General features: G+C 41.0%; 2 protein-coding genes and 1 long non-coding RNA gene across 13 annotated transcripts in view; 2 read left to right on the top strand and 1 right to left on the bottom strand.

The window, feature by feature from the left end:
* Positions 1-2,026, top strand: part of LOC131227188 (uncharacterized) — a 29,589-nt gene extending 27,563 nt beyond the window's left edge. Inside the window, exon 10 of the mRNA XM_058222943.1 lies at positions 1,889-2,026. The gene's annotated coding sequence lies outside the window, so the exon portion shown is untranslated. The remainder of the gene's footprint in view (positions 1-1,888) is intronic.
* On the top strand, positions 42-27,630 carry LOC131227186 (10 kDa chaperonin, mitochondrial-like). Of its 11 annotated transcripts, none has more exons than XM_058222930.1 (3): positions 42-208; positions 1,889-2,028; positions 9,870-11,894. In XM_058222930.1, the coding sequence occupies exons 1-3, from the start codon at positions 104-106 to the stop codon at positions 11,359-11,361; spliced, it is 1,737 nt and encodes a 578-aa protein (XP_058078913.1). In that variant the 5' UTR covers positions 42-103; the 3' UTR covers positions 11,362-11,894. The 11 variants fall into 11 exon arrangements, with proteins under 11 accessions (XP_058078913.1, XP_058078918.1, XP_058078921.1 ...); XM_058222935.1 differs by lacking the exon at positions 9,870-11,894 and adding an exon at positions 27,552-27,630 and having other exon boundaries at positions 46-208; XM_058222938.1 differs by lacking the exon at positions 9,870-11,894 and adding an exon at positions 25,141-25,312 and having other exon boundaries at positions 46-208.
* On the bottom strand, positions 25,259-26,713 carry LOC131227191 (uncharacterized). The gene is made up of 3 exons (XR_009162091.1): positions 25,738-26,713; positions 25,416-25,659; positions 25,259-25,335 (listed from the first exon to the last, which is right to left on the bottom strand). It is a non-coding gene; the product is annotated as an uncharacterized LOC131227191 (long non-coding RNA).
* Positions 27,631-27,865: the final 235 nt, after the last annotated feature.

Raw genomic sequence — 27,865 nt, 5'->3', positions numbered from 1 at the left:
GGGGCATTTATGTAATTTGACACGAAAATAAACCTCCTTAAACCCTACTGCACCACCAGGCCGTTTTCGTTCGTTGCATTTCATCTCTCTCTCTCTCTCTCTCATGGTGAGGCGCTTGATTCCTTCTCTAAACAGGATTCTCGTCGAGAAAATCGTCCCTCAATCGAAAACCAATGCAGGAATTTTACTCCCTGAAAAAACGAACAAGGTACAAGAAAATTCCAATAATTTCCAATCTCCTCATTCAAAGAAAGAACTTATCTTCTCTACACAGTCTGCTTCTCTTCCCCTTACTTGATCAATCGTCATTTTCTGCTTCTGGGTAGCTTTTTAATTCGAAAATCTCACTTGGTTTTTCAATATCTTCCTTTTCTTTGGTCGATTTGGTACAATATCTGATGAAAATCATCCCATCAGACTCCTTTTCTAGTGAAGATTCTTATTTATTGTCTTCTAGTGTTTTTTATTCATATTTACACCCCCTTGATTATAAGAACACCCTTCATTATCTACTTATGTTGAGACAATAGTACAACTCTGTACTCTTGCATTACGCAAAGAAAAAAAATGGTGGTTTTTTTTTTTTTTTTTTTGGTAGGTAATAATAGAATTGCTTTAAAAGAGAGAACTGATCAGCTACAGGCATCGGTACTGCAACTTGTGGTACCAGACCATCTTTCCTACCAACATTCTGCATGTTTGGGAAATCATTAACATCAAGACGATAGGGGCGAACCTTTCTCGAAAACCAGTCTGATCTACTACTAGGTGGGCTGAACCTTTATGCGGAGTCAGACTGTTGGTTTCCACCGATTCTGATGGTGTGGCCGACATGATGAGCCGACCAGCTTGATTTTTGTGCTAGGTGATCTTCATGGTCAGGCCTACCAATCTCATGGTACTGGTGTCCCCTGCACAAGTGGCATGTTGGCGGTCAAGATGGTACAATACCTGCCTGTGGGGGATCAGTTCTCCAAAAGATAGAAAATGAGATAATATCCATTAAGGTAATGGATAAACCTTAGCATCATACAGAGATCCTTGGCCGATAGCTTCCTTGACCAAACATGGTGAATTGGCCTCTCTATGGACAAGATTAGAAGATTAGGGAACAAACAGACCTTTCCTCTCATTTCATCTACGATGAATTGCCACTTCCAAGGAGTTGGCCTAGATCCAAAAGCCCAAGCAATAGTACTATTGGAATCTCACTCGATGCGGACTCTTTTTAGCAAGTAGGGTGGGTTGGTTTGTGGCTGTTACTTTCATGAAGTTTGCTAATTCGATGTGTGGGAAACATGTGCCAATATGGGACATGAGTGTGTGCTCTGATCTTTCCATCAGGTGGCTGCATTGGTTAGATCTTCTGGCTAAAATCAAACTATTTCATGCTTTAGGCAGGCCGTAACATATAAAACAAATGGATGGCTAGAAAAAAAAAAACCATCTGTTTACTTTGTACCTTGTGGCCCACCTGAGGCGTGAAATGGCCCGATTTTTTAGGGGGAAGATCTAATGATTGTTTCCAACTGTTGGAAAGCTCAGATCTTGCACACATGTTCCACATTGGCACGTGTGCCTGCATGTGGATGGGTAGGGCTCCACGCGCATGTGGATTTAGCAAACATCTAACTTTATAGAGTTAACGTGGCCTTTATATCGGCCATTATATGCTTCTTGAAACAACAAGAATAATCTGGTGCATGAATATAGGTTCTTGAAATATATCCATGGGTTCTAGCTTTTGGTTGTTGGTTCCATTGGTCACATCTCGTTATTTTCTTAGTTTCTTTGGGCTTGAGGAGTTTCAGGTTTTTCTTTAAAATGTTTCATTATATCTTTTGGTCATTTTTATTACTAATTTATATTTTTTATGTGCTTGATTCAGTTGAATTCTGGGAAAGTTGTTGCGGTGGGTCCTGGTGCTCGTGATAGAGATGGGAATGTTATTCCTGTTGCTATGAAGGGAGGAGACACTGTTCTGTTACCTGAATATGGAGGGACTGAAGTGAAGCTGGGAGACAAAGAGTAAGTATGACCCACACACACACACACGTGTGAATGTATTGTTCTTTTTAAGGATTTGAGTAGATGTTTCATGTTTGATACTTTAATATGCATGGCTTGAAATCTTCTTTACAGAATGAATTTACACCTATCTTTTACATTGGTTGTTGGGATTGGAAGTTGAAAATTCATTTCTTGTCTACAATTTGGCTCGTGGAAATTGCAGCATCAATTTGATCCATTGTGAATCACTTTCTGAATTTACTGCTATGGAAATGCATAAATGTTTAGAGGTTGTAGCAGGGAAGTAAATGACATGATGCAATGGCTTATATCATGCAGGGGCAAGTGGTTTGTTGATACTCCTATAGTTGGACACCATTTCAGATCGTGTAATTCGCTGATGGGTTCCCATGCGATAATGGCAGGGATGAGGCATCCACTGTCTCTTTGAAAGGAGAATTATACAATTGTTAGATTGCTCGAAGGATGGTCTCTTCCATACCATTATAGCTTGAAACTGACATTCTTTGTTTTTTTTTTCTTTTTTTTTTTTTCCTGTTTTGTGAACTGAAAGGAAACAATGATTTTATTGCAAGAAAGAGAACATCAAGAGAGATACAAAGAGGGCGCGATAGTGTAGAAGCTATCAAAAAATTTCCTCCGTTCTTCTTGATGGGGAATCTTAACAAGGTGTTTAGCTGCATAAGTTGTCAAAATATTTGCCCATCTCATTAACATTCAAAATATTCACCCATTTATAGTGTCTTCTGTACTAGAGCATATAGTGTCAGTTCTTCTTTTGATGAAAATGAACCAAGCTATTATTTATGATGGTAGGTACTCTTGCTTCCATTCACACCAAACTTTCACTTAGCCGCTTCATCTTCATTACAGTAAATATGAGGTTCAAAATGAAGAATCATAAAATTGCCGAATGGCATGTGCAGATGGAGTTCAAATATGTGCAATGGGCAAGGCATTGAAAAGGTATATGTTGGAAATTGAATCTTTCCTATAGTCCATTCAAAGTACAGATTTTTTTTTTCTCCTTAAAAAAATAAAAAATAAAAAATCTTTGTCTATATCAACAAAAGGGGTAGCACCTGGTTGTACAACTCTAATGCTAAATTCGGGCTAGGCCACCGATACAAAGGGGCCCGCCTATCATGTGGGACTACGAAAGAAAGACAATGAAAAAGAAACGAAAAGGAAGAAAGAATGGAAGGGGTTAGACCACACGAAGGTTGCCCAACCCAACCTTGTCCAGGAACAGCTGGCCTTTGGCGATAATCGAGAGGGATTCCTTATCGCGGAAGGATATATTGATTTGGGTGCCGCTACCCAAACGGGGGAGCTCATCTGTAACCGAGTTAGCCTCCCTTGGAGTATGGGAGATGCGAACCTCCAAAGTACCTCTCAAGGCTTCTATTCTCTTCCTCTAGTACCACAGGGCCCAGGGGCCATGGGACACCTTAGCAAGGGCCGCCACAACTGCGCTCGAGTTGGAAGCGATCTCCACTCTCGGAATTCCAAGCTGGGCACAATGGGCAATACCATCCAGGATAGCCCTCATCTCTGCCCTAGTATTGGACCCAAAGCCATACCAAAAGGCGAAAGCAAAGAGAAAGTTACCGTCACATCTCTTCCCACTCCTCCCCCTCCAGAGGGACCGAGGTTTCCTCTCGCGGAGCCATCCACGTTAACTTTGATGCAGCCCCAATTGGGCCTTGATCATTTCACCTTGGAGGGATACGGATCCCCAGCATGCTAAAAGAGAGCTGGATGGGTAACTTAAGGGATTTGGGCGACGGAAGGTCGGAGCTCGATAGGTTAATCCAGTGGAGAATGCTAGATATGATGTTGGCAACGTGCATATTTTTGTTTTCAAAATTTGCTCTGTTCCTCGCCAGCCAAATTTCCCAGAAAATGAATGTTGGGATTAGGTCTTTGAGAAGGGACAGAGATTTAGAAGCAGGGGATGACGCCCATCAGTGGATGGCAGTTGATGTGGCCGAGGAGGGCCTAATGGGCTGGACATTGCAGGCTCTGTTGAAGAAATTTCAGATTTGAGAAGTTGTGTTGCTGAGAACAAATAGGTGGTCGATCGATTCACGATCCGGAAGGAAAGGAGGGAGGTAGCAAACGCATTTTGAAGCTAGATGGATGCCTCTCTTCTGAACTGAAGCTTCTATCAGAATAGCACCCTGGAAAAGTTTCCGGGTAAGGAGGGAGATTTTGGGAGGAAGTTTGGCGTGCCATACCCACTTCGCCCAGAGTTTCTGATCAGCCTTTGATCGTCTACCAAGCTTGCCCCATCGAGAGCTCCCCGCTGATGGAGTCTAGCCATATGCATCTGTCGTTTGTAGAAGAGGTACAAAATCCCTCATCTGTAACATGCTTGATCACGTGCTGCAGGAGGAGCTTGGTAGCATCCGGAACAGATTTCCAGCCGAGAGGGCCGATCCAATCTTTGACCAGCATAGATTGGGTAGCAGTTGGGATTGGATGCTGGGAGAGAGAGCGCAGGGGGCCAAGGCCCGTCTAGTCTTTTTCCCAGAAGGATATGTTCCCACTCCCTATAAGCCATCTAGCACGGTCTATAATAGCCGGAACCTCACTAAGAACCTGTTTCCAGAACGACGAAGCTGCAGATGAAAGGCTGAATCTGTCGTCTGAGCGTGTGTCCGCTGGATACTTGGCTCGCATAAAACTGCACCAGTAACTTTGGTTCCCTCTAAATTTGACCATCTAGCTGAACTGCAATCTGAATGTCTGAAGGACTGATCTGAGGTTCTTGATCCCCAAACCTCCTTCAGATTTTGGGAGGGTTAATTTGTTCCAACTGAGCCAGTGACACCTCTTTTTGGACCCCTCCCATCCCCAGAAGAAATCTGAGAAGGCCCTCTCTAGATCGGACAGGATGCTAGCCGGGACCACTGTCGCTGAGAGAGTATGGATCGGCACACTCGATAGGACATGATTGATTAATGTCAATCTCCCAGCCTGGGAGATGATTCTGCTTTTCCAACCTGAAATTTTTTGCTGAATTTTGTCGACCAAGCTTCGGAAGAATGCCCTCTTCGGTCTCCCTTGGAAGATAGGGATATCGAGGTAAGTAAATGGAGAATCTGCCTTACGATAGCCAAGAATGTTACTGAACAATCTAGAACGGGTTTCCGATTGCGCCGAAGGAGGAATGAAGAAGCTTTTGTTCTTATTGATTTTTTCACTCGAGGCCTTTTCATAGTCCTTGAGGAATTTGGCTATGGTCTTCAAAGAAGCACTACTACCATTTGCGAAGAGAATTGTGTCGTTTGCAAATAGGAGATGAGAAAGAATGGGGCAGTCTCTTCGGGTCTTGAAGGGTTGACATGCGCCACTAAGAACGAACTTCTTAAAACCCCAGCTTAGAACTTCAGCTATTAAGACAACGAGGCTTGGAGAGATTGGGTCTCCTTGGCGGAGACCCCTTGAAGATTTGAAGAATCCCGACGATTCCCTGTTGATAATAATGGAGAACCAGGAATTGGACCAACACTTTTCAACTAGGTCAATCTAATTGTTAACAAAGCCGAACTTCGAAAGGACTTTCTTGAGGAAGGACCAGTTCAGTCTATCGTAAGTTTTTTCCATGTCCAACTTCAAGATGATGTTATCACCTCTAGTTTTCCTAGTGATGTCACAGAAGATCTCTTGGACCAGCGCACCACTCCCTGCTATTGATTTGCCCTGCACAAATGCCCCCTGTTCTGGGGAGATGATGTTTGGAAGAAGTTTTCCTAGTCTCACTGCAATCACCTTAGATAAGATTTTGTAAATACAATTACAAAGGCTTATTGGCCTAAAGTCAGAAACATATACGGGAGAGAGATTATCTTTGGGATTAGGCAAAGAAGGGTGGATGTAAGCATTCTGGGCAGACTTCCTCCATTGAAGAAGAAAATGACTGCTGCAAGGATATCACGGCCCAACGTATCCCAACATTCTTGGAAGAATGCTCCCGAGAATCCGTCAGGACCCGGAGCACCATTCAGAGGAAGAGATTTCACTGCCTCATGGACTTCCTCCCACGTTGGGTCGAGCATCAGGCTGCGGTTGTCTTCCTCAGACACCAAGGAAGGGATAACTGAGAGGTCTCCCATATGCGGTTCATCATCTTCCTGTAAGAGTTCGGAAAAGAAATCTGAGGCAGCATTCTTAACGTCCACATTGTCAGTAAGAAGAACTCGTGAATTTAATTAACTAAATTAGGTTTAATGTCTTGAGTCAGAACACGTGATATTCCATAGAATGATTTTAATAAGTCCATTAAAATATGTACACTTTGCCTAAAAATGAGGAAATTTTGAATCTTAGGTGGGCCACAAACATAAGGATCATAAACGAGCAACTCAACAACATTTTTTAAACTGTTTATTTAGATGTCCAATGTTTGAATAGTTTAGATCATCCTATTGATGTGATTTTATTGTTGTATGCAATAACTAGATTGTTTTGGAGTATCACTAACTTGCCATGTGTACAATAGATTAGTAGCCTATTAGTAGCCTACCTACGCCTTTGTTAGATGTGTGACTCTAATGCTTTTAAAAAGGACCCAAAATGACATTTCACTCCAAGTACAGTCAAATCTCATAAACAAAACTTAAATTTTCGAAATACATCAAAAGTGTGTATTCTAAAAACCCTTTATTGTATTTACCCAAGTACACAATACCAAATAAGTGATTTGATACTATTTACACTAATATACCCAAATACAAGGTATTGAATGACTCCTAACTTGGGGTATTAAATCTGATATAATTAATTAAATACAGGATCCTATGCATATACTAGAAATTTCCAATGCACTCCAATTAGTGATTGTCAAACATGACCTGAGGATTTCCAATGCACATCAATTTCATTGGTATTCTAGTTCACATCAATTCCGTGATAATTGTTATTTGGACTTTAATTCATACCATATGTAAGCCACCAAACTGAGCTCGAGACTACTTTTTTAAGTATTTAAATATTAAATATTACTGAGTTTTGGAGGTCACTATTAAGGGTGGCAATGGGCCAGATAGCCTTCTCGATCCACCAAGCCCAACTATCTTTGGACTGGGCTTGGACATACTTTCTTGGCCCAAGGCCAGGCCTGGGCCTCACATGCGTGGCCCAGTCAAATTTCAGATTGGGCTTGTGCTCAAGTAAAAAAAAAAACCCAACTACGCCTAGCCTATCCGCCCAACGTTATATCTACATGTATTATATTGCACAAATATGTCATTTTAATCCTCACCATTTGGTTTTGTTCCTTCGAATTGTCTATTACTTGTGCAAGCATGCCCCACTTGATTAATGGATAGATGAAGAACGACGAGTGAGAAATAGATATTTTATCAATTTTTTTGGGTCTAGTGGACTGGATTGGGTTGTGTACAGCCCAACCAATTTTTTCAAGCTTGGGGTTGGGCTCCCATGCTAGTTTGGATTGATCTGGTCTCAGACGTTGGGTCTTAAGTGTTAGGCCAGACTAAGCCCATTGCCACTCCTAGGTACCCTACAAAGTGCAACTGAATTACTCGCTTCTAACTCTCCAATACATATTTTGACTTTCCAGACCTTGCCACGCATTTATTGAATCGGAAACCTCTGGAACCCATGATTGATTGAACTTGTTGGAACTTACAATAGAAAGGGATTGGTGTACCATGGATTGAACTACATCCATCCAGGATCTATCAATGGTGGGGCTCAAAATATCAATGGTTTAGATCACTGAGCCATGCACTCCACTTGTTACTATATAAACTTCTGGACCAGTAGACCATGAGATCATAGATCCGAACCCATCTTTACCTTCCCCTCATTGGGCTACCTTAAAATGTTCACATTGATAAATGAGCTTTCCATCGAATCAATGCCATACAAATTGGACAGTTTGGATCCAGGGACATTTTGATAACGAGCCTCCGAGGAGACATTGTGATAAGATGACCATAACGATCCCATTAATGACATGGCAAATAAAAGGGTTAGGCTAATATTTGGAAGGCTAGCACCCTCTCTTACAATTATGTGTTTTTCATGCCTATCAAGAAAAGTGGAAAAAACTTAATGGACGGTTCAGGTCATGTCAATGGCCCATGTGCATTTTCCAAAAGGCATTAATTATACTTTGGTAGCTCAGTCATAGTGTTATTTTCTTTTATAGCAGACTACTGGTGGATGAGTGATGGCCTGCTAATCGCACAAGTCAGATAGTCTTAACCATATCATTTTGCGCGTCCATAATTTTCTCCTTAACGGCCCATTTCTAATAGTCTTCAATTGCATGGTTATCAATATATATTTTCCCCATCTCCTATGAGGCCCAAGATTTTGATGGTTGAAATTTTATGTGCATGTGCATGCATATACCGTGGATGCACTTTGGGCCCAACAGTGATTGGCCCATGTAATTAATCAAGTGAAAAAAGAAGCTTGAAAGTATCCAGCACATATAGTGATTGTGTCCGAGACATGGGGCATGTCCACCCAATATAAAACATAAATGGGCCTAATCCAATCTCAAGTTGGGCCACTATAAAAAAACTTATATACATCAAACCTGGCTTGAGCCAACTTATTTATCATTCAACCGAATCTACGGGCCAGGTCTGTCAAGGGGCCTAAATGTCAAGCCCACTCTAGCCCATGGCTAGTTAAGGCCCGTTTACATGGATATCCTCAAAAGGGCCATTTAATGCCTAAATAATGTTTTGAGTCAAACCCCATTTTGTATTTCGTGCATCGCTTGGATGCACTTTTGTAAACCCTATCCTGTCACTCGCTCGGCAAATTAAGTGCTATATTTGTTTTTCTTTAAGGTATAGAATGCGAGGCATGAAAACTCCATTTGCATAAACTTCCCCTTGTGAAAGTGCATACAAATGGCCTTAGTCTTGAAAACCCTACCATAAGCCTTCATCGTTCCTTGGGCTCACTTTGGATTTGTGCCATGAGTAGACCATCAAATGGCACTACAAGAGTAGAGTCATTTGGTAGCCTGAAATGTGCCTTCCAAATGTATTTGGTACACTTTAAAATAATAATAATAATAATAATAATAATAAATATATATATAAAAAAAAACCCTACTTTTGAGCCATCTCATGAAATGTCATTTAAGTGCAACTTTGATAAAGAAATGGCCAATTACAGTTGGTTAAGAGGTATTATATACTTAGGTTGGATTATATTTTGTATAAATATAATGTTGTACTATCCAATCCTTTCACAAGATCCTTTACCTAAATGTATTCAATGCATAAAAAATGTATAGACTAAAGATTAAGTTTTTAATGACAGTAATTTGTGTAATCTTTCATTAGGGTGTTCTCAATGCACTTTTTGTTTCCTAAGATTTTATTTTTAAGTTTTAAAAAATAGAAATCACTCTTTACGCATGATCAAGCATTGCAATTCATGCTTTTACACTTTCATGTGGCATAATTGTATCCTCTCTCAGATGTTTTACATGTTTTTTAACAGGTATTCTCTCTCATGCATTTTACGTTGTTTCATTCTTTATATTTATCATATATTATAATTTGTTAGAAATATATATAATATATTATTTGGTTGTCTATTTTCATCATAACATTTGTTTTTGTCTATTTTATTTTATATTTATTAGTTCTAATCTCCTTTCATTTATACAGTTAAATTTTTTTTCTTCCAATGTTAATTTGTGACCTTTTGAAATTGTTAAGTATAATAGAATTGAGATGTTGGAGTGAACTGAATTATTTAAGTTGAAATTTATTTAAGCATAAATTAGGGATAAGTATTAGGTGGTTGAAGTCAATAGATTGTAAATGTGTCAGGCTTTTTTGTGGAAGTTGGAGAGGAAAGTATTACAGGGACTCTTACGTCTACACTCGGCTCCTGCAAGATTGCAGCAGTGAGAAAAGCCTCAAGATAATTCATGCCCAGATCATCTCCAGCGGTTTCCAGCAGAACCCGTTTCTCGCTGCGAAGCTCGTTAGCCATTATGCTGAATACGGGAACTCGGGCATGGACGACGCACGCCAGGTTTTTGAGGGAGTGCGTGAAAGAGATGTTCTTCTGTGGAATGTTGTCATCCGCGGTTATGCGAATTTAGGTCCTTTTGTGGAAGCTGTTGAGGTTTACAGGTGCATGCGGCGGAGTGGGGTTTGTCCGACCCGGTACACATTTCCTTTCTTGCTGAAGGCGTGCGGTGCGATGGAAGATGGGAGGATGGGGAGGGAGATCCATGGCCATGCTTTGACAGCGGGGCTGGAGTCTGATTTGTTCGTGAGCAATGCTCTCGTTGCGTTCTATGCTAAGTGCGGTGAGATCAGAATGGCTAGGAAGTTGTTTGATGGAATTCCTGAGAAGGATCTGGTCAGTTGGAATTCCATGATAGCAGGATACAGCCAGAATGAATGCCTGAGCGAGGCACTATTGCTTTTCAAACAGATGTTGGTGGTGGGTGGCACTACAAAAATGCTTGATCGTGTTACCCTGGTTACCATTCTGCCCGTTTGTGCGCAATTGGTGGCGATCCATGTGGGTATGTGGATTCATTCTTACATCATAAAGTCCGAGATCAAAATAGATGTTGTCTTGGGCAGCGGTCTAGTTGGAATGTATGCAAGGTGTGGCCGGTTGGAAACTGCCCGGGTCATTTTCGATAGAATGCTTGAAAGAAATGTAGTAGTATGGAATGCAATGATATGGGGTTATGGGATGCATGGCAATGCAGAATCAGCTCTAGAGATGTTCACACGGATGGTGGAAGCGGGTGTGCAGCCAGATGATATCAGCTTCATCTGTGTGCTATCTGCTTGTAGCCATGCGGGGTTGGTCGAAAAGGGCCTGGAAATCTTTGAAAAGATGGGGGAACATGGCGTGGAGAGGAGTGGTGGCCATTACGCTTGTGTGGTGGACCTCTTGGGCCGGGCCGGGCAACTCGATGAGGCCGCCAGACTCATTAAAAGAATGCCCATGAAGGCGGGAAAGGATGTGTGGGGAGCATTGCTTGGTGCTTGTCGTATACATAACAATATAGATCTTGCAGAGGAGGCTGCTGAGAAGCTGTTTGTTCTTGATCCTGAGAATGCGGGGCGGTATGTGCTCTTGGCTAACATGTATGAGGAAGCCGGGCGGTTGGGGGATGCCGCTAGGGTGAGGAAGATGATGAAAGAGAGGAGAATCAAGAAGCCACATGGATGTAGTGCAATAGAGGTGGATCATGCGGTCCACACATTTGGGGTGGAGGATGAGTCACATCAATTGTCTCAGTCCATATATGATACATTGGAGATGTTGGAAAGGGTAATGGGAGTCGAGTGATGAATGAGGCATTGTTTCTATCAATGGGAAGGTTGGCAGAATGATAGTGGCCGTTAGCTTTGATGGCCCAATCTACTGTAGATTGGTGCATTATGTAGGTTTTGATTTAATAACATGGTATCAATTGGTGTGCCGATTTTGGCAATGCTGAGGTTAGCCGAATTGGTTGGGTGCACAAGTTCAATGTGGCCCACAGTGTTGGGCTTTATGGAACCTGATCATCAGAGATGTAATGTTCATCCAGCTAGCACTGTCACACGTCGACCTCTGCGCTAAGCTCGTTGGGGGCCACCTTGCTTGGGGTTTATGCCACCTGCTTGAATGGCAATTCCGTAATCTTAGTGTTTTACCGTAGTTCATTTTGGGATAATATATATTCTAGAGAAACAAAAAGTGAGAGAAAGAGAGTTGTATTGTATTGATAATTGCTTTTTTATTTTTTATTTTTACCTTTGAACATAGTAGATCAATGTGATTTCGTGGATGTATTGAAGGGGAACCACGTAAATCATTTTGTTGTGAAAAAAAAAGAGGATTGTAAATGTATTTTTATTCTTTGAATTTTAAATATGTCAAAAACATATACAAGCAAATTGCAAGTACGTCTGAAACAATGTTGTCACCATAATAACATCAGTTAGAGTTGTCCCTAACCTTGCCGCAAGAAGATAAACCCACACAATCAACCAACACAGTAAGGTAAATGACAAACTTACAATCTAATAGTATAACAGTAATCTCAAGATCAACACCAACAACATGCTGCGTGCTCGTACTGCCAGCAAGTTCTCCCCTTACATGTGCTGCCTGCTAAAAGTACCTTTTAAGCACTAAGATGACACCACCCATCCGGGTAGTTGTGGCAATTGAAATGTTAGTAGTAACAATAATTTTTCACAGTATTTGTGTAATATGTATATATATAGCAAGATATAAGGAAACTTTCTTACCAAAAATTGTGATAATTATTTGTTATAAAATTGATTTACAAGTGACATAAAGCTAAATAAAGAGAAGATAAAGATATAAAACTCATTCAAATCTTAGATGACCCTTTAAGAAATTATCAAAATAAGTATCATAATTATCATAACATGTGATGTGTTTTACTTAAGCTTTGAATCAGCCAATTTTTAGGTCATGCCCTAAAATGAGCTAATGAGAATAAGTGATATATGTTTGGCAACTCATTACACATATTTTTTTTTTTGAAAAAGAAGGGATGAGATATATATTGAATATAAGTTCACTTTTGGTGAAAGAGCGGGTATGAAATATATGTTGTGTATCTTTACTTGTACATATTAATTAGGTGTAATTATGATATCCTGATAAAAACTAAAGATGAGTCAATTATGAATTTTGGAAGAAATTTTAGTAATCCCATCGATGTGTCTGACGTGAGTTTTTATTCGAGCTAATCTTTTATATAAGACGTTGAATAATGATTCTTGTGCAATACATAGAGAATGTAAAGGGAGAGAATTTTACATATAAGTCAGGGTAACCTATAGATCCTGTGTTTTCCATGCTGTGTTGGAGGTCATCTGGACAATTCCTGTCCCATGGAAAAAGAGGAGTTTATATCTTTCCAGCCAACTTGTCACATGTGTATATACTATCCGTGTAAGGTGGGCCACATCACAATGATTACTTGGTAGAAAATCTGGTCGATTCACTCATTTGGTCAACCCCACCATATCTATTGTTTTGAAGGTTTGTCCAGCTTGATGAGTGGATCCAACTGGTAATCATCATTGTATGGCCCATCTTTTGCACTGGTTGGATATTCTATCAATGTATATGTTTGCTGGAAAGAAATGGAGGCAGATTGCCCCTGGTGACCTGATGAGCTGAATCTGCGGGGTCTCCATGATGTGTGTATTTTATCCAAGCCGTCCATCCATTTGGTGGGGTCATTTTACGACCTAAGTTAAAATGAGGCAGATCCAAAGCTCAAGTGGACCACACCACAGGCAACTTAGGGGGATAACGACACCTACTATGGAAAACTTTTAAGGGCCCACAGTGATTTTAATTTGCCATCCAACATGTTGGTAAGGTCACACAAACCTCTATGAAGGGAAAACACAGATATCAGCTTGATCCAAAAGTGTCGTGGCCCAAGGAAGTTTCCAACAGTAGGCGTTCAATCCCCACTGTTTCCTGTGGTGTCATCAACTTGAGCTTTGGATCTGCCTCATTTTTTGGCTCATGCCCCAAAATGATCTAGCAAAATGGATGGGGGGTGTCGACAAAGCACACATTATGGTGTGGCCCACAGAGTCTGGTCAAGGATCTCTAGGCAATTGGCCCAGGAAAGAAATGGAAGAGTGTGAAAGTTTTCTTACCGCTGCACGTGATCATTTCTCCAGCAGAAAATCTCCCTTACTAGGGTGATCCTGACCGCACAATAAATTTCCTATGAAGTGAGGATTGATGGTTGTGGATCCTTACTCTTGCTCCGGTGGTAGACTCCCATGAGTTTCAACACCCGGACAAGGTTTCGAGTATCCATAGGTGGTGAAATCCCACTACAGCGTGAGTGTGTGGGGGTGTGTGTGCGTGTGTAAAAAAAAAAAAAAGAAGGATTGATGGTTGTGCATGTACATTTGCACAGCCTTCAATTGGATGGCTGTGTATGATGATAAAGGAGAGATAGTATTGGGGCATAACTCATGTTAAGAAAGGCTTATGTCTTAAAGGTGGGCCTCACTTGTATCATTCTAGGGTTAAGAAATAGTTTATCTTACTTTATATCAGACATGGATAATTTATTCAGTGGGACCAAAATCAATGGGCCATTTATTCAGTGGGCGGTGTGGGAAGAGAGGAATGGGAGATGTTTTAGAGGGGAATCTAAAGGGGGATTCCATTGTGCAAAGGGTTCAGTTTTATATTTTCGAATGGGCTTCTATTGTTATCCCTCTAAAAGATTGTAATGTGCTTTTGTATGGAGCTAACTGACTCGCTATCTCAGCGGGTCGGTTGCTCCCTTGTTTTCCTTTTAATGAAAGTCTCTATTATCTCTCAAAAAAAAGGGCCATGATTTTAGAAACATGCATGCAGACTATCTTGCTAGTAGAAGTGTTTGGGTTATGTTGGGCTTGGGCAATGTTGGCTTAAAGCGAGTTGATGTGTATTTGGAATGCATTGGCATGAATTTGATAAACTAAATCAGCTTTAATATTCTCAGTTAGGACATGTGATATTCAACAAACTAGTTTTAATAAGCCATTAAAATATATAATTTGGCAAAAAAAGGACGAAATTTTGAGCTTCGTGTGAGCCACAAATGTAAGGATAACAAACGAGCGACTCAACAGCATTTTTATCTGTTAATTTAGATGACCAATGTTTGGACAATTGAATCATTCTACTGATGTGATTTTAATGTTGTAGCTAATAATTGAATTATTTTGGAGTATCGTTAATATGTCATGTGTATAATAGATTAGTAACCTGCGGATACTATAACCAATGTTAGACATGCAACTCCACTGCCTTTAAAAATAGAGCCAAAAAGGCATTTCACTCCAACTATAGCCGGATCTGACCAAAAACCTGAAATTTCATAATATGTAATAGTGTATTCCAAACACATTTGATTCCATTTACCTTCCAAATGTAGTGCCAAAATTAGTGATTCGATTCCATTTACACTCAAATTCCTTCAAATAAATGCAAATATAAAATGCTAAATAGCCCCTAGCTTGGGGTATTAAAACTGATTTACTTAATCAAGTTTGTGTGAATCTACTAGAACATTCCAATGTACTCTAATTAGTGGCTGTCAAACATAGTCGCGGATTCTAATTCACATTTATTTTATATTGATTTCATAGTAATTGTGATTTGGATTCTAATTTATACGAAATATTAGTTACTCAAAGATCCCTAAGGCTACTTTTTTAAGTCTTGAAATTTTAAATATTATCGTGTCTTGGAGATCACTCTTAGGGCTATTTTTTTAAGTCTTGAAATATTAAATATTATTGTCTTGGAGGTCACTCTTAAGAGTGGCAATGGGCTGGGTAGGCCACCCGATTCATCAAGCCCAACCCAGCTTTTGACTGGGCTTGAATCTACTTGCTTGGCCCAAGGCCAGGCTTGGACCTCACATGCATAGGGGTGCACATTTAACCGGTAGAACCGTGGAACCGGACCAGAACCGTTGGATCGGTCCGGTTTGGTCCGGTTCTAGACAGCACCGGTTCCGGTTCCGGTTCCAAAATTTCCAGAACCGTTGGATACGGTTCGGTTTCGGTTCAAGGGCACGCAGAACCGAACCAAACCGTTAACCGAACCGTGGACCCAATCCGTTGAACCGTGGCCCAGATCCACACCGTCCATTGTCTTCCTCTTGGAATTTGGACCGTGAATGGTGAGCTTTAATCATATGATGATATGGCTCACCTGAATAATCAAGCCTTAAAAGCAGTCAGACGGCCTTCTTTCGATCGTTGTAGAGATCACGAGGATGTATACGGCTAAGAAAGCTCAACATGGTTTTAATGGATTCTACCCCCTCTACCTGATGAACGGTTCAGATCCATCTCTTCCTGCATGATGGTGGCCCACAACAAAAGGACGGAAGCTCTGTTTTCAACAGAGTTGACGTACGTCGACTCTGTGACGTTTGGTGGCCCACTTACTGAAGTCTTTTGGAAAATCTACTCCGTTCATGAGATTGAGGACGAAAAACCATCAGGAATAGAGTGCTTTTGGAGCAAAATCAGCATGGCCCATGAGCTTATCTACTCCGCCGTCCATTTCATGTTCAACGGTCATAATTCTACAACAGCCTGCATGGTTTCAGAATGCCACATTGCCAAGGGTTAAATCTCCCTTCTGTACACAATGGACAGTACAGATCGACGATTTGAATGTGGAGTGGGCCACATTGAGAAAATTGCAAAGGGTCTTTTGTTAAATTTTTTAAAAAGCCAGAACCGTGGAACCGATTAGGAACCGAACCGGTTTTCACGGTCCCGGTCTGGTTCGGTTCTAGTGCGCTAACGGTTCGGTTCCGGTTCCAAAAATCTCAGAACCGTTAGGAACGGTTCGGTTCCGGTTTTACCCCAGAACCGGACCAAACCGACCCGTGTGCACCCCTACACATGCATGGCCTGGGCAATGTTCAAGTTGGGCTTGTGCTCAAGTCAAAGAAGCCCAACTAGGCCCAGCCGAGCCCAAGACGACCAGAGTTTATACATACATGTATTATATTGCACAAATATGCCGTTTTAATCCCCACCATTGGTTTTGTTCCTCTAAATTATGTATTGCGTACCTCACTTGATCAATGGATATATATTAGGAACAGTCAAGTGAGAAATCTTTCTGAGTTGGGCAGGCAGGATTGGGTTGGGCATGGGCCCAACCAATTTTTTCAACCTTAGGGTTGGGCTTCCATGCCTACCGGGCTTGGTCCAGGGTTAGGACTTAGGTCTTGGGTTTCGGGCCGGGCTAGGCCCTCTACAAAGTGCAACTGAATTACTGGCTTTCAACTTCCCAATATATATTTTGACTTTTGAGACCTTGCTATGTATTTATTCGATGGGAAATCTGTGGACCCCACCATATATAGAACTTGGTGGAACGTACGATAGATAGTGGTTGGTGTACCATGGGTTGAACTACATCCATCTAGGATCAATGAATGGTGGTGCCAAAAATATCAATGGTTTGGATCACTGAACCATGTGCTCCACTTGCCGCTGTATAAACTTTTGGACCAGTAGCCCTTGAGATCATATATACAAACCCATCTTACGGCTACCTTAAAATGTTCACACTGATAAATGAACTTTCCGGCAGATCAGTGCCATACAAATTGGATGGTTTGGAACCAGTGACATTTAAATAATAAGTTTCCAAGGAGACATTGTGATCAAATGACCATAACGATCCCATCAATGTCATGGCAAATAAAAAGGAAGAGGCCAATGTTTGAAAGACACTATATTGTAGTAGCTCAGCCATGGTATATTTTTTTTTCTTCTTCTTTTATAGGGGACTAGTTATGGATGAACTAAGTCAGATAGTCTTAACCATATTATTTTGCTTGTCCATCATTTTCTCCATAGTAATGGTCCATTTCTGATGATCTTCAATTGGATGGTTATCAATATATATTTTCTCCATTTGCTATAAGGCCTAAGATTTTGATAGTCGAAATTTCATGTGCATGTGCATGCATGTCTGTGGTTGCACTTTGGGCCCAATAGCGATTGGCCTATATAACTAATCAGGTAAAAAATTCTTGAAAGTATCTGGCACATATAGTGATTGTGTCCGAGACATGGGCCCATGTTCACCCAACATAAAACATAAATGGGCCTAATCCAACCTCAAGCTAGGCCACTATAATAAAATTATCAAACTTGGCTTGACCCCACTTATCTATCCTTCAACCCAATATGCAGGCTTGGCCTATCAAGAGGCCTAGATGTCAAAGCCCACTATAGCCCATGGCTAGCTAATTCCGGTTAAATGAGCATCATCAAAAGGGCTATTTGATGTGCAGACAGTGTTTTGAGCCAAATCCTATTTTGAATATACTTTTGCAAACCCGATTCCATCACTCACTCTACAAAATAGGTACTAAACATTGTTTTTCATCAAGATATCAAGATATAGAATGCAAGGCACATAAACCTCTTTGCAAAAACTTATCTTGTGAAAGTGCATACAAATGGCCTTAGTCTTGAAAACCCCACCAAAAAGCCAAGCTTTCATGGTTCCTTGCCCTTAGTATTTGATGCATAAAAAATATATAGACCAAAAATTAAATTTTTAATGACAGGTAATTTGTGTATTCTTCCACTAGGTTGCTCTCAATGTTATTTTATTTTTTAGGAAAGCATTTTGAAGTTTTGAAAAGTGGAATTCACCCTTCACACATCATTGGGTATTGTACTCGCACCTTTACACTTTCATGTTACATAGCTGTATTCTCTCATGTTTTGGATATTTTTTTTTCACATGTATTTTCTCTCTCATGTGTTTTACATTGCTTCGTCTTTATATTCATCATATGCTATTACTGGTTAGAAATCTATATAATAGACCATTTTTTTTGTTTATTTTCATAGTGGCATTTGTTTGCCTTTTTAATTTGATAGTTATATGCTCTTGTCTCCTTTTATTTATATTGTTTAAAAAAGTTATTTGTATTGTTAATTCACAACCTTTTGAGATGTTGGAGTGAACTGAATCATTTAATTTGAAATCATTTCTTTAACCTACATGATAAAAAAGTCAAGCATTGTAATGTACCGGCATGTCAGCAACACTACAACAAAAAAGGCCTTTAGCCTCAGTTTAAAATTATGGCTAAAAAGGTTAAAAACTGAGGCTAAAGTCTTTAGCCTCAGTTTTACCTCAATTATTCAAATAGAGGGTGGAACCCCGTGGCTAAAGGCTTTAGCCTTGGTTTTAGCAACTGAAGCTAAAAGGGCTTTTATAGCCTCGGTTTTTCAAGTGAAGCTAAAAGAACTTTTTAGCTTCAGCCTCCAACCGAAGCTAAATCTATTTTTAACCTCGATTCTCAACAACTGAGGCTATAAAGCCTTTAGCCACGGAAGTTGTAGTCTCGATTTAGGTAACTGATGTAAAATTGAGACTAAAGATGGATTTAGCTTCTATTGGCATCAACTGAGGCTAAATTCCATTTTTAACCTCAGTTCTCAACAACTGAGGCTAAAATTAGTTTTTTTTTTTGAAAGATGAACTGAAAATGCATTAAACTGAGAAAGAAGAAACAAAGAGAAAAAAGAAAAAACAGAAAGAAAAACAACGAAGCAGCAAAACGGAAAGCCAAAGCAAGGCAAAGCAAATTGAGAAAGAAGATCCGCTGAGATAGCAGATCAACCAAACTCAGGTCAGGACCCTAAAAACCGCAAATCAGCTCCCTTCAGCACTTCAACCTGAGAAGCCCACTCGATCAGGGCCTTGGAAGCAACGAATTGAGCGGAATGGGCTTCATCTCTGAAACATCTATTGTTGCATTCCTCCCACCACCAAATAGCAAGCACAAACATTCTCCAAATCTTGGTTTTAACTTTGCCGATGTAGACCCCGTGCCACGCTTGCAAGAGAAGATCCACCTTCTCAAGGAAGCAGAAACTGATGTTGAAGCACCCTAAGAAGTCGGCCCAAATCTGGGAAATAAAAGAGCAATGTTCCAGCAGGTGATCCACTGATTCCTCGTGGCGCATACAACACAAGCAGATGTTAGGAATAGGCATCCCTCTTTTTTGAAGATTGTCAATGGTCAGGATCTTCCTATGCCCCACTAACCAGCCAAAGACCGTAACTTTGGGATGGACCGCATATTTCCATAGAAAACCAACCCCTCTGGCCTGATTTTGAGCTATGGAGGAAGAGATGAGAGAATACAAAGAGGAAACCGAGAATCTGCCTGACTTGCAATGGATCCAAATCAACCTGTCAGAAGTCGATCTGGAGGGGATGCTCAAAGAAATACATTCCAGCAACTTAGCGTATTCGTTAACCTCCTAGTCTTGTAGATTGCGCCTACATGCGATGTTCCACACAACACTATTGCCCACTAACTCATAATAGTCCTTCACAAAAACAGATTTGACTGGGGCGAGAGAGAATATGTGAGGAAATCTGGCTTTGAGAGTACATCCCCCCACCCAGTTGTCTTCCCAAAACCGAATGTTTGCCCCGTCACCAAGGTCGAAGCAGATGCTGCTAAGGACCTCTCTTTTGGTTTTAAGAATGTCCTTCCAAATAGCAGAAGCCCTATAGGTGGAAGACTGCTTAGTCCACCAGCCCCCGATGGATTCCCCATATTTATGCTTAACAACAACATTCCAGAATCTGCCCCTTTCCGTCCCCAATATCCAGATCCATTTGCCTAATAAAGCCTGGTTCATAAACTTTAGGTCCCTTAAACCATTTCCTCCATCTAGAGTCCGCCTACAAACATCCTTCCATTTCAGGAGGTGAAATTTATTGCCACTATCATTTCCATGCCAGAGAAAATCGCACCTGCATTTTTCGATAGACGCCAACACCGAGCTTGGGCATTTGAGGAGCGACATAAAATAAATAGGGAGATTGGAGAGGGAAGCTTTGATTAAGGTTAGGCGGCCTCCACGAGACAGGTACCGACATTTCCATCTAGCCAGTAATTTCTCAACCCTGGAAACCACTTTCTCCCACATTCGTTTAGGAGGCCTTCAAATGCAAAGGGGAAGACCAACGAATGAGCAAGGAAGAGAGGCAGGAGCACATCCAAAGTGGCTAGATAGGACCGCAAGCTCATCACTGTTCAGGTTGATGCCGAACATATAAGATTTATCCAGATTTATTCTTAAACTAGAAACTACCTCGAAACAGCGAATGGCGGTATGCAAATTAAACACCTTGTCAACCTCGGCTTCCGAAAAAAAGAAGGGAATCGTCAGCATACTGGATTATCGAACGGACTCCTCATTCCTTTAATCCTTGTACCACTCACCAGAGCTTCCAACTGACCTCTGTGGAGCATCTTAGAGAGAGATTCCATAACAATGAGAAACAAAAAAGGGGAGAGGGGATCTCCTTGCTTGAGCCCCCTGGAGCTTTGAAAAAAGCCTTTAGGAGAGCCATTTAAGAGCATCGAGAAAGAAGCCGACCCTATGCATTCCTTGATCTAGAGACACCACTTCGACCCAAAACCCATACGCTTCATGAGATAGAGCAGAAATGACCAATCGACATGATCATACGCCTTTTCAATGTCTAGCTTGCACATCACTGACTTTGACCCGAAAGAGGAGGCTGAATCCAAACACTCGTTCGCGATGAGGGCAGCGTCCACAATCTGTCTACCGGCAATGAACGCACACTGACTTCCAGAGATGATCCTATCAATCACACGGCTCAACCGAATAGCAAGGATTTTTGCTAGGATTTTATAAGGACTACCCAACAAGCTAATCGGCCTGAATTCCTTCAAAGAGGCAGCGCCAGGGACTTTAGGGATAAGAGCAATGAACGAGGCGCTGAAGCATTTAGAGATCTTTCCATTGGCATAGAATCCAACAAGAAAACTCAGCACATCATCATGGACAATCTCCCAGAAATGTTGAAAAAACAGAATAGGAAATCCATCCGGCCCAGGAGCCTTGTCCCCTGCCATGCTGTCAATGGCTTGCTTAACCTCTTCCAAAGAGAAAGAGGCTTCAAGCAGATTCGCGTCTTCTTCTGAAAGATCTTAAAGTGCAGGTCGTCCAGGGGCGGCCTCTGCCAATTTTCTGCGGCGAACTGATTGGAAAAATAAGAAACGACTTCATCCACGATTGCATCTCTGTCATCAATCCGGACCCCATCCACTATAAGGGAGCTAATCCTGTTGGAGGAAGCGTGAAAACTTGCCATATTGTAAAAAAGTCTTGTATTTCGATCACCTTCTTTCAACCAGCTGATATGAGCCTTCTGTTTCCAAGAAATCTCCTTTTCCAACGCCCTGTTTGCCAATTCCTGAATAATGTGTATCCTACGGGACATAATGTCAGGAGACATAGGAGTCCCCTCTGCCATAGAATCAATCCGACGCAGTTCTGATAGGAGGGACTCCGTTTCCTTCTCCCTGTCTAGGTACAGACTTTTGCTCCACTTCTTCAAATCTTCTTTTAGGCGTTTAAGTTTAAATCGTAACTTGAAATCGGCATAGCCCTCAACTGAATACTCTGCCCACCAGTCTGAAACCATCTGATGGAAGCCCGCAATCTTCAACCAAGAGACATCGAAGAGAAAAGGCTTTGGGCCCCAATTTTGTTCCTCCACCTCCAGCAGGATAGGGTAGTGATCCAACGTGACCTTGGGAAGAGCAGATTGGGAAGAGGACAGAAAGAGATTGAGCCAAGATGGGGAAATCAGAAATCGGTCGAGTCTGGACATAAAAGGAATGGAGTGGCCGTTAGACCACGTGAAGCGGGAACCATTTAAGGGGAGATCCACAAGCTCTTGATCTTCAATCCACCGAGAGAAAGAGGACATAGTAGTGGACGCCGAATTCCCGTGAGACTTCTCCTCCGAGAAACGAGTAATATTAAAGTCCCCCATGAGGCAACAAGGACCATCAAAAGCCTGGATGGACGCCAACAATTCTTCCCAGAAAAGAGGTCTCTGCGCATCTTGGTTAGGACCATACACCGCACAGAATAAGCAATTAAGGCCCATAGAAATATGCTGAAGCTTGGCCGTCACCAAAAACGACCCCCTCCAACTATCTTGGACTGCCTATAGAGATGATCTCCAAGCAAGAATAATACCACCCGAACTGCCCACTGCATCTAAGGCGATTCATTTGATATCCGTGGCCTTCCATAGAGTACCCATCAATTTAGCATCGCATCCCCTGACCTTGGATTCCTAAAAGGAAGCAATATCTGGACGGTATCTAAATTTAGTTTTTAACATCGGTTGATGCCAATCGAGACTAAATCAATCTTTAGTCTGGGTTTCTATCAACCGAAGCTAACAATATCATAATCAATCGATGATCAAACCTGTGCATGTTTCAGCCATTTAACATTCGACATAAAATAACCAGCACAATACTAATAAAACAGTTAACAGTCTATTTAAAGTTTTCAAAACAAACTACAAATGCACATTAACAAGCTGGAGACTGACTGAAAATAGCCTCATACAGCCAAACAACTGAAACCATACATCAGCTGGGACTGAAAATAGCTGTAGCATCTCCTCAGCAAATCACAACCACAAAACAGAAGATGAGACCAGCTGGAAACAGGGCAGGAATGCTTTGATGCTCTCCGACATCTTAGAACCACAACAAAAGCCTCTATCGATTCTATAAACTTCACCAGGGCTGTGTCATTTTTGTCAATTTCCGCAACAGAATCCTCTCGCATCACCATATTGTAATATCTGAAGGAAGCAACGGGACAACCTAAACTGTTAAGAGAAAACTGTGCACATATACAAATAGGAACCTCAGCAAAGTGTGCATTTTCCTGAGGCTGAGAACCACACACGCAAACACACAGAAGCCATATGTTTCAATTAGGCCCAATAAAATATTTTTTTTTTCTTGAGAACTGTTGCGAGCAGCATTTCTAATGATGGAATGACTAAAAAAAATTGCAGAAGAGAAGAAAAACTCTCAGAAATTGCATAATCTCAAGTCTTTATATAGTAAGCCTGCATACAAGTCACAAAATTATTTTACGGTTAAGATTGCCCAATCCAGGTATTTCCTTCTTAGTATACATTAAATAAACTAGTCGCCAGCCCTGTACCAAATATAACTGCCAAACTACAACACATAAAAATCAGCATAATGCAGGGGCATTTTCACACCGGGCTCGAGTGGGGTCGCCTGTGGGATGCAGGGGCACACTCGGGGTGGGCGGGGCCCACGAGGGAGGTCTCGTGTTCGAGACTCCTCACCGGGGGTGATTAATGTGCATTTCACACTGGGCTCGAGTGGGGTAGCCTGTGGGATGCGGGGACACACTCGTGGTAGGCGGCCCGTGTGAGGCGGTACCCATGTGATTTGGGGCCCACGATGCGGGTTCAGCCGAGGTCATAACCCATGAGATATGAGGCCCGAGCTATGAGATAAAGGGATTAATTCGCCATACTCTAACAGTTCGAGCTTTTAGAGCAAGTAGTTAATTATCCTGCATCAAATTGGTATTAGAGCGGGAGGTCTCGTGTTCGAGACTCCTCACCGGGGTTGATTAATGCAAGGACATTTTCACACCAGGCTCGAGTAGGGTTGCCTGTGGGATGCAGGGGCACACTTGGGGTGGGCGGGGCCCACGGGAGAGGTCTCGTGTTTGAGACTCCTCACTGGGGGTGATTAATGCGCATTTCACACCAAGCTCGAGTGGGGTAGCCTATGGGATGTAGGGACACACTCGAGGTGGGTGGCCCGTGTGAGGCGGTACCCATGTGATTTGGGGCCCACGAGGGGGGTTCGGCCGAGGTCCTAACCCATGAGATGTGGGGCCTAGGCTATGAGATAAAGGGATTAATTCGCCATGCTCTAACAGTTCAAGCTTTTAGAGCAAGTGGTTAATTGTCCTGCATCACAGCATGCATAATAAGCAGGACACAACAAACTAGAATTACACATAGCCAATGTTTTAATTGGCTGATTGGTTGACATATAACAGATAGCTAAATGAAAATTAGTCATTTGTCTGAATTATACTAATGAGAGTGCAGGATAGTTCAATCAATCTGATTTTGGGGTTATGTCTTATATACTGTGGGTCCCAAGCTTCTGATGGTTAGCTTGATTTATGTATATGCCATTTGTATAATTTGGAATGCATTCATATGAACTATCACACTCTTACAGAGTATGAAATAACTGCCCCTGTAGTGGTGATGGTATGTTGTAGTGAGGGAGAGCTTTTGTCAAAGATTTCCTTGGTTGTGATGCTTTTGATGCTCTCTTGGAGCTCTGTTTAAGGGGCCATGCCATGGCATTTCATGTGTTTGGCATGGTGTCTGGTACGGTAGCACACGTGTATATGCATTTTTTTTTTTCTTTGTACGGATTTTGGTCCATCATGGTTCATTGATATTTGAAGATTTTCTATGTACATATAAAGTTTGCCTGTAGTGGGAGGTTTTTTGTCAAGGAAGTTTGTCTTTTATTTAATTTGTTTGATTTGTTTTGTGTTTTTCCTATTTCGGGCTGATTGTTAATTTTGCCTTCTCTTTCTTTCTTTTTTCTTTTTTTTTTTTTTTTGAAAATTGATAGATTTATTGATTCAGCTCATGTGATGGCCAAAGTTAATGAAGGAAAGCTACAGGCATTAGGGCATTTGGAAATGCCACCAAAGTTACCTTAGAAGCAAATCTGTTAATACCATGCCTAGCAACAATGTATGTACTTCAACCTTGGATCGCTTGCACTCCTTCAAAAGAAATGCTTGGAGTTGCCTTAGACCACACTTGGTCGAACCATAGCTACAAATTCATAGAATATAAAGAACAAATACTAATATATAGATCAGAATGAAGAAAAAGGATAGTTACCCAAGCGTAACCTCGAAGAATGCATCAATCTTTCCGAGCATTACCCAAGCCACCCTGAAGGTTTTGAAGAACCTCACCCAAATAGGCCAAGAGAAGTTGCAATCCACCCTAATGGCTTACATTTTTCATGTTTCAAAGAAGAGGATGCAATCATGCAAACCCCATTTACAAGAAAATACAAATGTAACTTCACTCATTGTCACCATCATCATAATCATCATAGCCTTTTGGTCCCATATGTCTAATATTGGATCCCTAGTAGATGGCAATTAGAGGTAAATGAAGGTACAACATACATAAAAGCTGAAAAGCTGGCAGGAAGCGAATGGTTACCAAAAATACACCACCTGCAAAGGGGCTATCTGCTGGTCCCATAATTGTTGCTTGCCAGTGGGACATGTCATCAGCAATAGGACCTATAATCATACAAAATATCTAATTCAGAAAAGCTGAAAAGCAACCATAAAAGACCTTGGAGCTAAATAGGGAGCCAAACCCAACCATAAATCAGAAACAACTAGAAAATGGACTGTGGAAGTAATTTTCAGCGGTCCACTAGTCTATTCAACTGAAAGAGAAGACAGAAACAACTAGTGCTTGAGAAATTAGAGCAGCTAATTCTCAGATTAAAACATGTTTGCTAGTATATTCAACTACAAAGAGAAGACAGAAATCAGACTGGAACTAGGTAGGCCTTGGTTTGCAAGTAACTCAGTCTTGTTTTCCTGGTTAGTCCACTTGAAACTATGCTGACTCGGCCTGATTTTAACTAGTTAGCCAAGTCAAAGAAACAGCGTTTAGGTAAATTTCAGGCAATGAAAATGAAGATTCAAAATTCCATTAGACTTACTTACCTTGGTTGGTGCTCCACCTACCAGAACAAAGTACATACAGATTCTGTGCCACACCATTCGAATAAATCATCCTCTCAACCACTGCAGATTCCAAAGGTTGCTCATTGCAGTCATTTTCATTCTCCTTGCAAATGAAGTCAGCATAACTCATACCAAATCCAGCAAGATGTTCTTCCGATGTCATGGCCTTCGAATACGTATGGTTAGGATCTTCTAGATAATAATATTCCCAATGCAATGACTCCAAAACTAAATAACAAGCAAACAATTGAGAATTAATATTTAATTGAATATGCAAATGCAAGGAAATATGTTCAGATTATGTGAAGACACATCAAATTTCTACCTGGTCAATGGTAGCAACAACATATGCAGCAAATCCTCCGAAGCTTTTATACAACGCCTTGTAAACAGCAAAACAAACTGACAAAATTCTAGATTTAAGAGGGTGCATGGCCAAATCAACTTAAGACCCAACATACCAGCCTAGTGTGCTAAGGTCCATGTTATTAATTACCTCACCAGTGTCTTCATTCTGGATAGCATTTTTTTTTTTTTTTTCTTTTCCCTTAATTGGAAATTTACTAAGAATTACTCATTTCAGATTTCCTACTCCAAAAGCTACTAGAGTACTTGCTGGAATGGTTGCCTTGTTTAAAAGTATTTGACAAAATATAATTCTTCGAACCTCTGTTTTCATCCCCTTGTATTCCTTGTGACTGTTTTTCCCTCCTCCCAGGCATTCCTTGTGAAAGTCAGGAAATCAGTTTCCAAAAATATAATTTTTTATTGAGTCCCCCAACATCTTAGACTCTCAAAGAGAAACAGATCCTAATACCCCAGATGATATCCCACCATATCTTTTTTCCTAACACCATGAAACTTACCAACAGTCTTTTGGACATGTATCATCTAGTCCATCATCTTTCCTAGCTTCTCCTGTTTCATTTTATATAATGTCATTGTGTGGCGTGAGATAGTTAATAGAGGCAAAACATATTTATCATAAGCTATGTGAAAAACCTGACTAACATGAAAAAGAATCCCATTCAGTTGACCTCAAAATTCAGCAAATTTTTTATTGTGTCCATCTGATAGAAAAACCTGGCATCCTCATAGCGAGCTCTGCACAAAAAGAAGACACTTCTGGTTTTATAACATATGGTGCAATAGAATATAAAGAAGCTCAGATAACAGAAGGTGCATATATAGAGTTATTTATTTCTTCTAAAATGATAAAACCTAGAGTGCAAGTGAATTGGCTTTTTCATTCTGAATTAACTTCAATTTCAGGATAGCCATGCATGGCCTTCTCACTACATATCAGGTACACCTTTCAAATTTACAACAGAAATAGATACTTGGGAACAACAGCACTAGACTTCCTAGCTATATATACATGGAAGAGATATTATGCAATGCTCGGCACAAGAGAAATTTTACATGGTTCCATCGTTGTCTTTTTTAACGTAAGGATTGGATTTTACATAAAAAGCATAGTAAAATTCCAGTCCATCACATGCATGGGAGGTACGAAAAAAGAGGAGCCGATCTTCTTTCCAGCCAACGTGTCACATGTGTATATACCATCCATGTATGGTGGGCCA

This window comes from Magnolia sinica, chromosome 15 (assembly GCF_029962835.1).
Source record: "Magnolia sinica isolate HGM2019 chromosome 15, MsV1, whole genome shotgun sequence".
NCBI classification, from domain to species: Eukaryota; Viridiplantae; Streptophyta; class Magnoliopsida; order Magnoliales; family Magnoliaceae; genus Magnolia; species Magnolia sinica.
This window is presented reverse-complemented; position numbering and strand designations above follow the sequence as displayed.